Genomic DNA, 16,563 nt, shown 5'->3' on the forward strand with positions numbered 1-16,563 from the left:
AACCATAATCCTCAAGAGTCAATGCTGGTCTTCAAAAATAAATGGTAAATCTTCAACAAAATGTTTGTAGTGGAACTTGAACTAGTGATCACCCACTTCTATAGTCTTCTCCTATCATTGTGCTACAAGGATGATTTGAAATAGAAATGACATTTTTTGTAGTTAAATGCAACATTGTCGCCTTTGATTAAAAACTTAAAAAGAAAAAGGGGATTTGGGGAGCTTAGAACCCATGACCTCCATTCACCTACATGGGTGCTCTATCAATGCACCACATGTAGTTTGCTTTATTATTATTTGACGGTGGTTATATTTACTCCATAAAAAATAGTGGCGGCTCCTATAAAAGCAGGTCGTGGTGTGAACCCACAACCTCTAGCAAGCAAAGATTGCTTCTAATTGCTAGGCTATGCGTTTATTGCAGGATATTTGCCCAGTAAATTTAACTTTTTTTTTATGGCAATAAAGAGTGAATAGAGGACTTGGTTTTTAACAAACCCCCAAATAAAACTCATGGCATGTTTTTAAAGTCAATTAGATAAGGATTTTAAATGGTTTTACAAGATAATTTGAAGGATTTAAATTGTTACAAGGGCTTAAGTTAGGGGGATTTTTGAGATTATATGATAAAAAGGTAGGATTTGTAGATATTTACAAATATTTTGGTTGGATCCATGATAAGTAAATATAAATATATAAAAGGGGGTGAATTTAGAGTTGGAGGGAGTAATGATTGATCAGAATTGGGAGAGAATTCCTAGAGATTGGAGAATTATTTCATGGAGAAAAATTCTTTTTGAGAAGAAAATTTGCAAGGTGTTATTATACACCAAAAATTGTAAAGAAGAGAGATTGTGAGGAAATTGTATGCAGGTTCTTAAAAGCTTTGGATATTCTAACAAGTTTTTATTCTTGGCGATATCAATAAAGTAGTCCCAACATTGAGAAGCGGACCCAAAGACGTAGTTGACCAATCTGCTGATTCTGATTTTTCTATTTTATTCTTCTCTCTTCCTTCTAAACTTCTCTAGATATTTTCCATCTGTTTTTCAAGTTTAGAATTTGAATTTCTAATTACTTTATTTTAGCATTTAGTTGATCTCATTAAATTGTTTAGAAGTGTACCTAGTTGTAATTTCAATGATTAAAAAGCATAATCATGCAAATCTGTGTGGATCAGGAAAATTATGTAATCAAGGTTAATTTGTAAACCGTTAATTATGAAGAACTTTTAAGTGGAGATTGGAAATTTCCCCAAGAAGGCCGTTTGACACTTAGCCAACCTCAACCTAAATAGGGTATCCATAGTGTTGCAGATAGAAGAATGATAAATTTCTATCAAGGGAGGGAAGAATTGTGAAGATATTTTCCTAACATTTGAATAAAAGAAGGGATCACACATTTTGCTTTTTTGTAATTTTGGTTAGAGTTTCCCAACATTTGAATAAAAGAAGGGATCACACATTTTGCCTTTCTATAATTTCGGTTATAGCTTTAACAACACCACTTATTCAGACATTTGACATTTCATCAATGTTGGCTAAAAAATTTGTGCATCACAGACTACGACTTACAAAATTGTGACTTTAGGCAACATCTCATGAGATTTCTCTCTCCTCTAAGCAATAGGGGAGGCTCCCTTTTTAGTGTAGCTAGCTTCAATAGGAACTTAACTGAAATTACAAAAGAGATAGTTCTCTTGATCAATTCCTCTTTTTTCAAGAATGATTTACGTACAACTATAACTTTTCAACTTAACAAAAAGTGTCTTATTGCTATGATAATATTGATGACCCTGGAATTGATGCAAGAACAACACCAGAGGCAGCAATTTACAGAGTTCTAACTAACTAATTTGACTTATTCAAAGTTGCATGCCTAATGCGATTGCAACTTGATTATATGTTACAACTTTGCATGTGATAGTACATCTTGTCTTTTTATTACATGCAATATTTTGATTACAAATACATGATACGTGATGAAAATAATCCGAGTGCCTAACAAGACACGACTTATATTACATCATCATTTTTTTGTCTCCATGTTGCTATAGGATGCTCAATGGTCAACATGCTTTGGTTTGGTGGAAGCTTTTGAACTAGAACATGAACTTGCATCCTTGCTTGCTTTGTAGTGTAATGTTGATTGTCTCTTGAAAAATACATTTGTTTCTTTTCATCTTTGTTTTGAAATTTTTTTATGCATTCAATCATTCTTTCATCCAATTATAGTTTCCATTAGGTGATCACTCTTGCTTTCTGTTCCTCTTTCTTCTTTGCATGTTTGGGGTTATGCATGTTGTCGTTATTGAGTCTCTAGAAAAACCAACATATGTTCTTTCAAGCATAATGTTGGCTAAAAAAATTGTATGTCACTGACTACGACTTACAAAATTGTGACTTTAGGCAACATTCATGAGATTTCTCTCTCCTTTCAGCTATAGGGGAGGCTCCCTTCTTACTGTAGGCAGCTTCAATAGGAACTTAACTGAATTTACAAAAAGGATGGTTCTCTTTATGAATTCCTCTTTTCTTAGGAATGATTTGCATACAACTATAACTTTCCAACTTAACAAAAAGTGTCCTATTGCTATGATAATACTGGTGACCATGGAATTGACATAAGAATAACACCAGGGGCAGCAATTTACTTTTTTATATTTTGTGAAACAAAAACAGGAACCCAAAGTCTCCTACGTTCATCTCGAAAAAAGACTCAAACAAAATAACTAGTAAGGCTCAAAGTCCCTTACTGGATCCTCTCAAATTCAATAAAAACACTTATAATTGAGGCCTAAAGTCTTCAAATCTAAGTGATTACAGCCACTACTATCAATTACAATTTGTCCTCCTTGGTGCAGGAGCACCCTAGGGTCTTGTTTAAATTCAAGTTCACTTTTGGCCTGTAGGTGGTTCTAGCCAATCACCAAGGTAATAAGGATTGTTGATAAGGTCCCAAGTGAGGTGTGATGTGTGTGTATGGATAGGTGTTCTTAGAGTCATGCTTGTGGTCTATTCTCAATAAGTCTAATGCTAGGTCCTAGAAAAGTCAACATGGGTCAAAGGTTGACCAAGTCTCCAAAATGGAGTGACAATTATACTTTTAACGTTTTAAAGTGTTTTTATGACCATATGATGTGATTTGGGTTGAATTGTGCATGAGAGGATAGTAGAAATGGGAAATTGCAAAAAGATGTAAAGTTGCTCATGACAACTTTGCAACTTTGCATAGTTGTCATGAGTTGTCATGACAACAATTTCTAAAATCTAGGAAATAGCTCTAAAGGAGCCCTAACCTTGACCTTAGGGTCTGAACAAGAGAGGTTGACATATTTAAGGTTAGAAAAGCCCAAATATGGGAGTTAGTTATCAGATTGTACGGTTTTGCATTGAAGAAGACACTGAATTTTGTATGACAGAGAGACTTTTATCTTCATCTAGACCTTGAGTGGATTAAATGGATAAATGTGAGGCATTGAAGTGTTGATTCCTATTATGTAGTTAAATCCCGTGGAGTTAGTTTGAAGAGTTTGAATCATTCTTTTTCATTTTGTAAAATCTTTAATTTCCTCTAGTTTGCTGTCTTGAACAATGCTAGTTATGTAAAAATGAGCCCTACTTGAATTTTTGTGGTCAAAATTCAATGGACACTTGGAATCAAGGGACGCTGTAAATAATGTAAATATGGTTTTTGAGGTTCTTGTTTGCAGGGGATCTATTTTTGCCATCAAGCCCAAGGCGAGTGCAGAAACATTCTGGCTAGGAGTCTGCATAGAACAGTAGCAAGAAAGCTTGCAAGATTTATTGTTTTGTGCCAATCAATGGTTGGAATAAGTAGGGGATGTGTCCTTGATAAGTGATCACTAGGAGAGGAGTGGTAGAGTTGAAAAGAGCACCTAATGGAAGCCAAGAACCCAGACTGGTTCACATGCCTTACAAGCCCAAAAAGATAGGGGTTTCGTGACAGTCCTATGTACAGACACTTTGGGTAACTAAAACTTAGGAAATCTTGAAGCCTAGGAAGACCTTAGAAAGAAACCCTAACCAAGTTGGGGGTTTGTTTGGAGAAGTTGAGGGTTGTTCCAAGAACACTGATTTTAGGAGGCCTTATTGGGGCTAAAAGGGCTACAAGGCCTAAAACTTAAAAAGTAAAAACTAAATAGAAAAACTAAAGAAGAATCCATCCAAATGGATCAAAATGAATTGAAACTAAATAAGGAATAGTAAGGACACCTATTCCTAGTCCCAAGATCAGTTCGAGAGTCTAGGGGCAAAATTAAGCCCATGAGTGCATAGATGGATTGAGCAACATAGTTGAGTGTTTGAAGTTGGTGGTGGGTTCTATAAGGAGAAAGGGGATCCTAGGAGTGATCTTTGGCTAGGGTAGAGTGGAATGCCCTAGTATGACGAAAGAATAGGTCTTAGGAAGAGCAAGAGTGCTCTTGAGAGATAGTACTCCCCATCACTTTTGCAGCACAAAGTCTTCAAAAGCTCAAATTGACTCTGAATGTAATAGGCAATTCAAAGTCTGCACAATTAAATTCAAATCCCTCTTGATCAAAGCTCCAAAACTCACAATCAATATCCAGAAAATGTCATCATATAACGCGTAGAATCAACACAAATTTTGAAAGCAAGTTGCCTCTTTTATTGATAGCAATTTAGATTTACATCCAAGCACAAAATCTTAATGGATAAATAAACTCAAAAATTGCTTGCCTTGGCAAAAGATGATTATTTACAATAAGCTCTTCTCTATATAGGAAAATAGGAAAGAGAAAGGTGGAGGGAAAAGGGGAAATCCTCAACCACCTTGACTTATTCCCTAACAAATGTCTAACTAACTAATTTGACTTATTCAAAGTTGAATGCCTAATGCAGTTGCAACTTAACTAAATGAGCTGATTGGATAGGGACGTGTTACCTGTACTTACAACATAATTTCTCTTTGACATGTAATCCTCCTACTGCTATTCTACTTAAAGCATATGAAAATCTGATTTGAAGTATTCAAATAGTATCAACCGGCTCTCCAAACTTCCGTAGGAACTTGTGCACAACAACAACATCTAGTTCACCAATGTGTTGTGAGATCATTGTAACCTTCTTGAGTATGCTTGCTGCTCCAGATATCTCTTTGTTACAAATCTCTATTTGATTTTGCAGATTCTTCAATGAATACTTCTAGCTTGCAAATGTATCCAACACATTGATGTTGAAGTCATCCACTTCAGGCTGTAATAGGATGGCCTCTACAAACTCTATGAGAACATCTTCTTGATTCTTGAGTTTATTATCTTCAGTGATGATTTTGCATGATAACCCTTTGAATGCCTCTTTGATCATGCTTTCTTGGTTAGTAATCCTAGCTATCGATGCCTTTGCATCTTTTACAAGTCCTTGTAGAACTTTCTCTTTGTTGGTCATCACATGTGCTTTATCATGGTACATCTCAACAGATGTGATGACCTTGTACTCACACAAGACATCCAAATCAATCTCCATCATGTTGTTCTAGGTACCAATATTCCATCCAACAACTCGAGTTGATGATTGAATGACTTGACAATATCATTCAATCCATCAGTAGTCTCTCTCCCTTTTGTTGGTGTAACTTCTCTAGACATTGTTGAATGGTGTCCCTGCACAATTGTCAAATGAAAGTTCCATAGTGTATGAACATTGTCATATGAAGGGTCCATAGCAAACTAGGGTGTGTAAAAACACAGAGTCGAGCAAGGTATGTATAGGGAAAGGACATTGAATGGCTAGGGATAGTGAATGAGCAAATGGGTCAAGCTCAGAATGACTAAAAATGACTAGAATATCCAAAATCGTGTTTTTTTGGAGCAGATTGCATATGCGGACAGTGAGCTTTAAAATGTGTTTCGTGTTGTGGGGTATGGCTAGAGGGAACGATCATTCATGCAAACTTATAGATCCGAATTTATGAAACAACACCAAGCAATAATAGAGATTGAACATATATAACCTTCAATTAATATCTACCACAAGATGGTGCTCTGATTTTCCAGATCCGAGCGAAGTATTACATGCAACAACGGAATAGGGTGACAGTTGAATCCCACTGAAACCGCACAAGCCAAACAAGGAAGATCTTTTACTTCTGAAATGGCAAACAAAACCAAAACTCCAACAATAATTTGCAATACAAAGAAAATAATCTAAAATGCATACCTAATGACTACTTACAGGCCGTGCTTAAATATCCATTGGGAAAATCTTTTAGAGGATGTACAAAGATAGCCGACAACTACACAAACCTATAGAAACAAAACAAAAATGGTTTGAGATATATTAAGTCAATCGGCCCATTAACAATAGTTCGATTAGTAATTTATTTTATGACGGGAACATTACAGTCCTCCCATCCCAAATTTTGCTTGTCCTCAAGCAATTGCAATGCCGGATGCTGTAGAATGTTCTCACCATCTCACGTCATGTGGTTCGACGACAAGTGTTTCCAACATACCAAATATTCCTTCACCCTACGGTTCCATATCGTCTTCTCTCGGACCTCGATGATCTCGGCCGATTCCAATATGAGCTTCCCTTTTTCATTGAGTGGCGAAAGGTCTGTAGCTACTGTTACGTTTTGTCCCACGGCTTTCTCCAGGTAGGAAACATGGAAAACGTTATGAATATGGCTCCCCTCTGGAAGTTCCAGCTTATAGGCGACTTCACCGACATGATGAACTACATGATAAGGACCATAAAATCTGGTTTTCAGTTTTTCGTTCCCTTTTTCTTTTTAGTGAAGATTGCCAGTATGGCTGAAGTCTGAGATAAACCAGGTCTCCCGCTTCAAAACTTCTCTCTATTCGGTGTCTGTCGACGTACATTTTTTGTTGATTCTACACACATTGTAAGTTTTCCTTCAAGCATCTTAGGACGTCCTGTCTCTCTTCAAGCCAATCCCTTAGCCTTTGTGCACGACTGTCACCTAATAGTGTGTCAATGAATGAAAGGGGTTTGCACCCGTATAGTGCTTTGAAAGGTGTCATTCCGATGGACATGTGGTAAGTGGTGTTGTAACAATATTCCCCTAGATGCATCCATTTGACCCACACCCATTGTGAAGGTAACCTTCAAGCCACTTGTTCACAATCTCCATTTGTCCGTCTGTCTGAGGGTGGTAACTAGTACTTGGCAACAATTCTGTTCTTACTAGCCAAAACAGTTCTATCCAAAAGATACTTATAAATCACCCATCCCAATCACTAAGAATGTTTTGGGGTAACCCGTGTAGATGAAAGACTTCTCTAAAACATAGATTGGCTACCTGTGCGGCGTAAAAATATGAGGGGATGGCGAAGAAATGTGCGTACTTCGTCAATCTATCCACCACCACGAAGATATAATCTTTTCCGTTCACCTTGGGAAGTCCAGTAATGAAGTTCACCAAGATACTTTCTCACTTCTGTTGTGGAATAGGCAGAGGTTGCAGTAACCTAGTGGGTAGATTATGTTTTGATTTTTTTTGCTGGCAGATTGCATACTCTCTTACATACTGCAATACGCCTCCTTTAAGACCTTTCCATGAAAACCTCTCCCCGAGACATCTATAAGTTTTGAGGAAGCCCGAGTGTCCGACCAAGGGTGAGTCATGTACCTCTTTCAAGATTTTCTGCTTCAATTTGGATTCTGACACTAAATATATCCGATTCTTATAGTAAATGATGTTGTCCACCACTTTGTACCAATCATCCTGGGCGTTGCCATCCATTAGCTCACAAGCAAATATGTTTTTGGAATATTCTACCAACAAATGTGCTTTTCGGTCTGTTGAAATCTAGGTCAATAAGCAGATGGCAGGTTTCCTAGACAAAGCATTTGTAACCACATTGTTCTTCCCTTTCACATATTCAATGTCAAAATCAAAATCCTGAACCTTGCTTACCCATTTCTATTGCCTCTCGTTCAAATCCCGTTGCTCCAGAAAATATCTCAAACTATTGTGATCCGTACGAATGACAAACTTGGCAACCATCAGATACTACTGAAACTTGGTTAGTGCATGTACGATGGCCAACATCTCTTTGTCATAAATGGATTATAAGTGTTTTGTTTGTGTAAGCTTCCTGCTCTCATAGGCTATGGGATGTCTATCTTGCATCAGTACTGTGCTAATGCCTTCTTTGGATGCATCGCACTCTAGAATGAACGATCAAGTGAAATTAGGTAATGTGAGTATAAGACAAGTGCTCATTACATCTTTCAATTTATCAAGAGTGAGTTGCACCTTTTCATTCCACTAGAAGGAGCCCTTTCTTGTCAAATCTATTAGAGCGTTGAATTGAGAGAATCCTTTTATAAACCTCCGGTGATAATTGCATAGTCTGAAAGACCCTTGCAACTCAGAGAGTGATTTTGGGGGAGGCCAATCAAGGATAGCCTGAATCTTCTCCTGATGAACCTAAACTCCATATTTACTGACAACGTGCTCCAGGTACAATATCTTTGTCATACCAAAGTTACACTTGGATCGCTTGGCGAACAAGGACTAATCCTTCATGATCCTTAGGACTTCATCCAGATGCTTCAGGTGCTCTACCCGTGTCTTGTTATAAATAAGAATATCATCAAAGAATACCAATAAGTACTTAATCAATTGTTTGTTGAAGATGTGATTCATGCATGAGAGGAATGTTGCGGGTGCATTCGTTAATCCGAATAGCATGACTAGGAATTCATAATGCTTGTAGTGACAAAAAAATGCCGTCTTCTCCACATCTGCTTCCCTCATGCGAATTTGATGGTATCCAGAATGGAGATCAATTTTCGAAAAATAAATCGCACCATGTAATTTTTCCAACAACTCATCGATCCTCGGATTAGGATACCTGTTCTTTATCGTCTTTTTATTCAATGCACGGTACTCCACACGCATATGCATCATTCTATCCTTTTTAACCAATACCACTGATGACACAAAAGGGCTAGAACTCGGACGAATCCATCCTTTCTCAAGTAGCTCCTGGATCATCTTTTTGATCTCATCTTTGAATTTCTTGGGATGGCGGTAGGGTGTGGTTATTACTAGCTTGGTGCTTGCTTCCAACTCGATAGTATGTTCAAACCCTCAATGGGGAGGTATGCCAGGAGAATGTTTATAAAAAATTCATCATGATCACTCAAGATATTCTAGAGATCATCATCTTGGGGATGTGTATGTTGCCCCTTTATGGGTTCTGCCGAAACAAAATAGTGTGCAACCCAAGCAACATCATCACGTCGAAAAACTGCCTCCATCTGATATGCAGAAACTTCCTTTGGACCTTCATTGGCCATTTCGTGTAGAACAACCTTCTTCCCATCGACAACAAAAGTGAAGTCCATTCGTTTGAAGCTCCGAGTGTATTCATCAAGTATCTCCATCCACTGTATGCCTAGAATAACCTCCATATCATCTAGGTCCACTATGAAGAAATCCTTTGTCACCGTGTGATTCACCATTTTGATGCTTAGCTGGAGAACAAGGTGTGTGCAGGGCAGCAAGGTCCCTCTGGCAACCTTGATTTGGAATTCTACGAGTGACTCAGTAGGTAGACCTCTTTGTTTCACCAGGGATGAGTTTATGACTCTTTGTCCTTGAAGGGTTCCCTGTACACAAAACACCGTACACCTCGAGCTTTGGCTAAGGCGATAGTTCCTCTACGTCATACCAATGGTACAATTCTCTCTGTGGTTTAAATTGACCATTTTGGTGTCCTCGTGGGAATAGTTGTCTTTGGAGGGTAAATCTTCCCGTTCGTCCTCATCATCAAACACAACTTCAATGTAGTGTATTTTTCCTTTCCTAAGGCATTTGTGCCCAGGTTCCCATGTTCCTTATAGTTGAAACATAGTTTCATCCTTCAAAGCTCCTATCTAGTAGCTAGGTCCAATGACGAGGTTTATTATCTTTGTTGCTTGGGAACATTGACGGTTTGGAATGTGAGTAACCTCGAGAGGATGATGCCGATGATGATGCCATATTTCGTGCCTTCTTAATGGCCTTCGATAGGGTGGCAAGATTCAACCCTTTGACCCAACCTTTTAGTGGTTCTATCAGTTCGTCATGAAGAGCAATATCCGTCTTCTTTCAAAAATGTTCGTGACTAAAACAGAGAGTTTTTGAAATTCTATAGTGTACTGGTCAACCGATCCAATTTGCCTCGGCTGTGCCAAATCTTTGAAATTGAGTTCTTGATCTTTACCATCAAATCCATCTATCAATCTCTCAATGAATTCTGTATTGGTATTTATTTGATCATGCCCAAGTGTGATGGTGCCGTGATGCCACCATTCATGTGCTACTTCCTCTGAGTGTAAGGCCGCAAATTTAATTGCTTCTTCTAGCATGGGATTAAGTTAGAAGTAAGTATCTACCTTCATTACCCATGCTTGCATAGATATGGATCCAGATTCGTCAAATGGTGATAGATTTACTTTACTCAACTTCCTTCTGAGATCATCGTTAAAATATCCTTAGTTTCCACCTCCCGAATATCTCATTCTTAGATTTGTGTACTTTTTGTAGGAAATATCTTCCTCCAAATTTGCATTTTTCCAGTCTTCTTTCAATTGTTCTTGCATTTCTTCAAGGGTTGGTTGCTTCCGTCCATGTGGTGCCTCCATTCCTAGAGAAGGTTGAGAGCGTGCTGGATGAGGGTTTGCTTTACCCGATATCGAGTCCGCGTTACGACCATATTGTTCACCCAATATTTTATTATCTGTCAATTTCTTGAGAGTTTCTTCCATGAGTCGCTGAGTATCATTAATTTGTGTCTAATTCCTCGCTAGTTCTCTCAGTAGTGCCACGAGTTCAGCAGTTGTGGGTTCCGGTTCTACAGCTATTCTATCGACAAAATGGCTTCTTCTTCTCTTCCGGCTATAAACTCTAATTCACTGTCCACAGACTGGCAGGATCAAAGCTCTGATACCACTGTAATGTTCCCATCATAAAATAAATTATTAATCAAACTATTGTTAATGGGTCGATTGATTTAATATATCTCGGACCCATTTTTGTTTTGTTTCCATAGGTTTGTGTAGCTGTCGGCTATTTTTGTACACCCTTGGAAAGGTTTCCCCGACGGGTATTTAAGCACGACTTGTAGGTAGTTATTAGGTATGTATTTTAGATTATTTTCTTTGTACTACGAATTCTTGTTGGAGTTTTGATTTTGTTCGCCATTTCGAAAGTGAAAGATCTTCTCTATTTGGTTTGTGTAGTTTCAATGAGATCCAACTGTCACCCTATTCCGTTGCTACATGTAATACTTCAGTCGGATATGGCAAATCAGAGCACCATCTTGTGGCAGATATTAATTGAAGGTTATATATGTTCAATCTCTATTATTGTTTGATGCTGTTTCATAAATTTGGATCTATAAGTTTGCATGAATGATCGTTCCCTCCGACTGTACCCCACAACACAAAACACATCTTCTGTATCACAGCCTTACCCATCCGTACATCCGCATTGCCTTGTGTTTCTCCATTTCCTCTCACTGTATGACCTTGTCTATATACACCCCTGTACGACCTCCCTACATCATCTGTATGACCTTTCTTGCATACCGTACAACTATTCCTGCATACTATACGACCATTCGTGCATACCATACAACCATTCCTAGATACTATATGGTCATCCTAGACACTGTACTACCAGTTTACAATACCGTATGACATCTTCCCTTGCTTCACCATACACTACAAACTGTACGGCTTCTATCCTCCTTGGTAACCATACAGTATCCCCTCATATCCATACTACTACTAGCAGTCCATACAGCTTCTGCAATAACACCATCAGGTGAAGTTCTTCAGCAATGGACGAAAGAGGATCATTTCCAAAGGAGATGTAGGGCGTAGGAACATTTCAGATTACGGCTCATGAGAAGTTCGCCCTTCCTTAAATTGCTTGCCCTCAAGAAATTCCTATTTCTCACACACCATTTTATAATTTAGACCTTATTCCCTAAAATCAATAGCTTTGAAAATATTGCCTTATAATTTCTCTAGTGATTAGCATGTGTTTTAACCTTGATTCCTTACTTTACTCATACTCATCCTAAGGAAAGCGTGTATTTACTTATCGTAGGGCACATGACACCAGTATATGCTCTGGTTTTACTCTGCCCCTCCCTACATAACACCATCTATAAACTACTAAGAGTACAGTGAGTGAATAAGAGAAATTGCTAAAACATCTTAATCCCTTTTGTATTAAGGTTATATATTCATATAGACTTCATAAACATAAATCTCTTTGTATAGTGATTTAGACTTGATACACCAACATTTATTTAAGTTGATATTACCAATAGTGATTCTAAATATTAAGTACTAGATGGATCTTTCTTGGTCATTGTTCCCATTTCCATAATGAATGGTAGAATTACTGTTCTCAGGAAGAAGCAGGCTCCAAGAGGCTCCCTCATAAACAAAGCTTGTTTTGGGAATCTTCTCCTCAATGTGCCAAAATTACTCTACCTTTCACACACTCCCTCTTCATATGGAAAACGCAGGTTGAATCTTGAACAATTTATTGAAATATGTGAACACACAAAGTAGACATGTCAATGCATGAAGCATACACAATGCATATATGCAATAAACAAATTTCTAGATTCATTTATATTCCATTAGAATATTTATTTGTTTAATCTCTTACCCTACAGGATGGCAAGATCATGCTCTGATATTACTTGTGATGACCCCTTTCTCGGAGGCTATCGATAATCAAAGTGTGACAACCATTAAGAACTTAATTAAATCTAAATACCAATATATATCATATAACACTTTTAGGGATTGATATTCTTTAATCGAGATTTCTTATGTCAGTATACCATCCCAAGGAGAGCATGGATTCACTTTTTGGAGGGCACTTGACACCAGTAGTCCTCTAGTTTTACTCCGCCTCTCCCCACACAATACCATCTATCAACTCCTAGAGCTATAGTAAGAGAATAAGACAATATACTATAAATATTATAGTTCCTTTGCATTACAAAATGAATATGTTCATATAATACCCACACATATCAGTTTAATAATGTTTATATATTCATACATATATACACAAATGCATTAGTATATTTTTATTGCCTATCATATTTGATTCGTCCCCATGATCAATAATTCTATACTATTCTCATTAATAATTCACTTCATAATAGTGTTATGTCTACACATACAAATTACCCGCTCACCACATTTGAAACATTAGTTATTCACTATTTGATATAAGTTTATTCTATAAAGGTATCTCATTATTATTTTTTATTATATGTACGCTTATTTCTTATCCATGCTAATATGTACCATAATATACCTTTTACCTAAACTCAAAAAGGGGACATGTATCTTACCTTTTTAATAAATGGGAATTCAGAAATTCCATCTTATTTTTCTTTTTATCCGTGTGAACTTTCTTTCCTAAATGCTCATTTTGACTCCATCTTTGAGTTGTCTTTTTCATATGAAATTATTTATACCATGATTTGCATATAAGATTATTTCTAGTTGTTTTCTTATTTTATCCTCCTAGCCTATCAAGAACGATGGATATTTATACCCATCTTGAAACAAGGGACGTGTGTCATAATTTGGGTAATACTTATTATTTATTTATTATATGTGTAATGCTATGTACTTATAACATAATTTAGAGTAATGTATTAAATAAATTTGTAATCGAAGTAATTTGTTATTTATTACTTAATTATTTAATATAGGTAATCAAAGTATGAATAATCAATTAAGTAAATAAATTATATTGATTAAGAAAATAAGGTAAATATATTATTATTTGAGTAACAAAAGATTATTATATATATTATTAGATACAATATGTTTGTATGTACATTATATTATATTAATAGTATATTTACACAATCAAAAAATAAATAAATATTATTATATCTATGATGAAGAAATAGTTAATCAAATTCAAGTAGATTTCATATGCATTAAGAGATAAATATGTATTGTGTGTACGTTGATTAGGGCTCATGACAAGTCTGCCTTCCTCAAATCACCTGCCCTCAAGCAACTCTAATTTCTCACACAACATTTTATAATTTAGACCTCATCCTCTAAAATCATTAGCTCTGAAAAAATTGCCTTATAATTCCTCTAGTGATTAGCATTTGTTTTAACCTTGATTCCTTACTTTTCTCATATACTCATCCTAAGGAGAGTCTGGATTTACTTATTGTAGGGCACATGACACCAGTATATCCTCTGGGTTTTACTCTGCCCCTCCCTACATAACACCATCTATAAACTACTAAGAGTAGAGAATTGGCTAAAACATCTTAATCCCTTTTGTATTAAGGTTATATACGTTCATATAGACTTCATAAACACAAATCTCTTTCTATAGTGATTTAGACTTTATACAACAACATTTATTTAAGTTGATATTACTAATAGTGATTCTAAATATTAAGTACTAGATGGATCTTTCTTGGTCATTTTTTCCCATTTCCATAATGAATGGTAGAATTACTGTACTCAGGAAGAAATAGGCTCCAAGAGGTTCCCTCATGAACAAAGCCCGTTTCGGGAATCTTCTCCTCAATGTGCCGAAATTACTCTACCTTTCACACACTTCCTCTTCATATGGAAAACTCAGGTTGAATCTTGAACAATTTATTGAGATATGTGAACACAAAAAGTAGACATGTCGATACATGAAGCATACACAATACATATACGTAATACACATTTCTAGATTCATTTTAATTCCGTTAGATTTTTATTTTTTTTATCTCTTACCCTATAGGATGGCATGATCATGCTCTGATATCTCTTGTGATGACCCCTTTCTCGAAGGCTATCAATAATCAAAATGTGACAACCATTAAGCACTTAATTAAACCTAAATACCAATATATAGCTTATAACACTTTTAGGTATTGATATGCTTTAATCTAGATTTCTATGTCCTCATACCATCCCAAGGAGAGCATGGATTTACTTATCCTAGGGCATTTGACACTAGTAGTCCTCTGGTTTTACTTTGCCTCTCCCCATACAACACCATCTATCAACTCCTAGAGCTATAGTAAGAGAATAAGACAATATACTATAAATATTATAGTTCCTTTGCATTACAAAATGAATATGTTCATATATTACCCACAAATATCAGTTTAATAACATTAATATTCATACATATATACACAAATGCAGTAGTATTTTTTTTATTGCCTATCATATTTGATTCATCTTCACTAGCAATAAGTCTATACTATTCTCATAAATAATTCACTTCATAATAGTGTTATGTCTACATATATAAATTGCCTACTCAACATTTGAAACAATACTTACTCAGTATTTGATATAAGTTTATTTCATTAAGGTATCTCATTATTATTATTTTTTTCATTAAATGTAAGCTTATTTCTTATCCACGCTAATCTTTACCGTAATATACCTTTTACCTAAACTCAAAAAGGGGAAATGTATCTTACCTTTTTAATAAATGGGATTTCAGAAATTCCATCTTATTTTTCTTATTATACGTGTGAACTTTCTTTCCTAAATGCTCATTTTGACTTCATTTTAAAGTCAACTTTTTCATATGAAATTATTTATACCATGATTTTGCATGTTACATTCCAATTTTAAAATGCTCCTTTATAATGTTCGTTACAATCTCAAGTTCATCGAGGACGATGAACCACAAGGGGAATGGTATGTTACATCTCAATTTTTGACCTAATTTGAAATATAGCTGTCGAGGTTCGCATGAAGTTAGTTGGCAGTTTAATTTGTTATAATCTAGCGAAATGGTAAGATATCGTTATAATTTCAAGTGAAGATGACATGTTAGTTGATCATTAATCACAAATTCATGAAATTAAGAAGATGGTTAACCATTGTGATTATTTAAATATTTTATTATGATAAATATAATTTAATGGTGGAAAATTTCCTTGTAGGGGGCATGTCAGTGGGGTAGAAACATTGTCAGAAAAGAATTAAGCAAGAGCATCACCATCATTGGACAGATGGGTAGACGACTTATTGACTTGGAACAGAATACATCTGCGGGGCCCGCATGAGTTATTTAATAATAATTTAATTAAAATAATTAAGTTAAATATAAAACGTATCTTAAAGGATTTTAATTTATCTTTCATCATATTATTTTAATAAATATTTATAAACGTGCATATAATATAAAATGATTTGGCGCCATTAAAATTAAATGATTTAATAAAGTGATGTTTATAAGTACATATAAGATTTTAATAATATTCAAATTATAATAACTTTAGAATTATTATAATTTTCGAATTACAACCTTCCAACTTTATTTCTTTTCAATTTAATATTCTTTGCTCTTAAATGATAACACTTGGCATAGCTAATCGATTAATATTTTGGCAATTCGAATTGTTTTACAATCTTTTTCCAACCATTTTATTTTATCTTTTAAATTGAATTTTTGATCTATTCGAATGGTCATCTTGGGAATTAAAATAGTTTTCTTTATAATTGAAGGAAGCCGTAGAGTCAAGCTCAATCCAGC

At 35.7% G+C, this 16,563-nt stretch overlaps 1 protein-coding gene across 9 annotated transcripts in view; it reads left to right on the forward strand.

Moving 5' to 3' along the window:
* Window positions 1-16,563, forward strand: part of LOC149580118 (1,4-dihydroxy-2-naphthoyl-CoA thioesterase 1-like) — a 216,101-nt gene that overhangs the window by 155,139 nt on the left and 44,399 nt on the right. For 2 of the 9 annotated variants that reach the window (XM_089789375.1, XM_089789384.1), the window contains one exon: window positions 15,971-16,336. The exons of the other annotated variants lie outside the window; for them this stretch is intronic. In XM_089789375.1, coding sequence (XP_089645501.1) covers window positions 15,971-15,990 — 20 coding nt within the window. In that variant the 3' untranslated portion in view covers window positions 15,991-16,336. Of the gene's footprint in view, window positions 1-15,970; window positions 16,337-16,563 lie in introns of those variants that run through there. 9 annotated transcript variants of the gene reach the window in all.

This window comes from Cupressus sempervirens, chromosome 1, assembly GCF_028749045.1.
Source record: "Cupressus sempervirens isolate cs-2001-9-10 chromosome 1, ASM2874904v1, whole genome shotgun sequence".
Taxonomy (NCBI): Eukaryota; Viridiplantae; Streptophyta; class Pinopsida; order Cupressales; family Cupressaceae; genus Cupressus; species Cupressus sempervirens.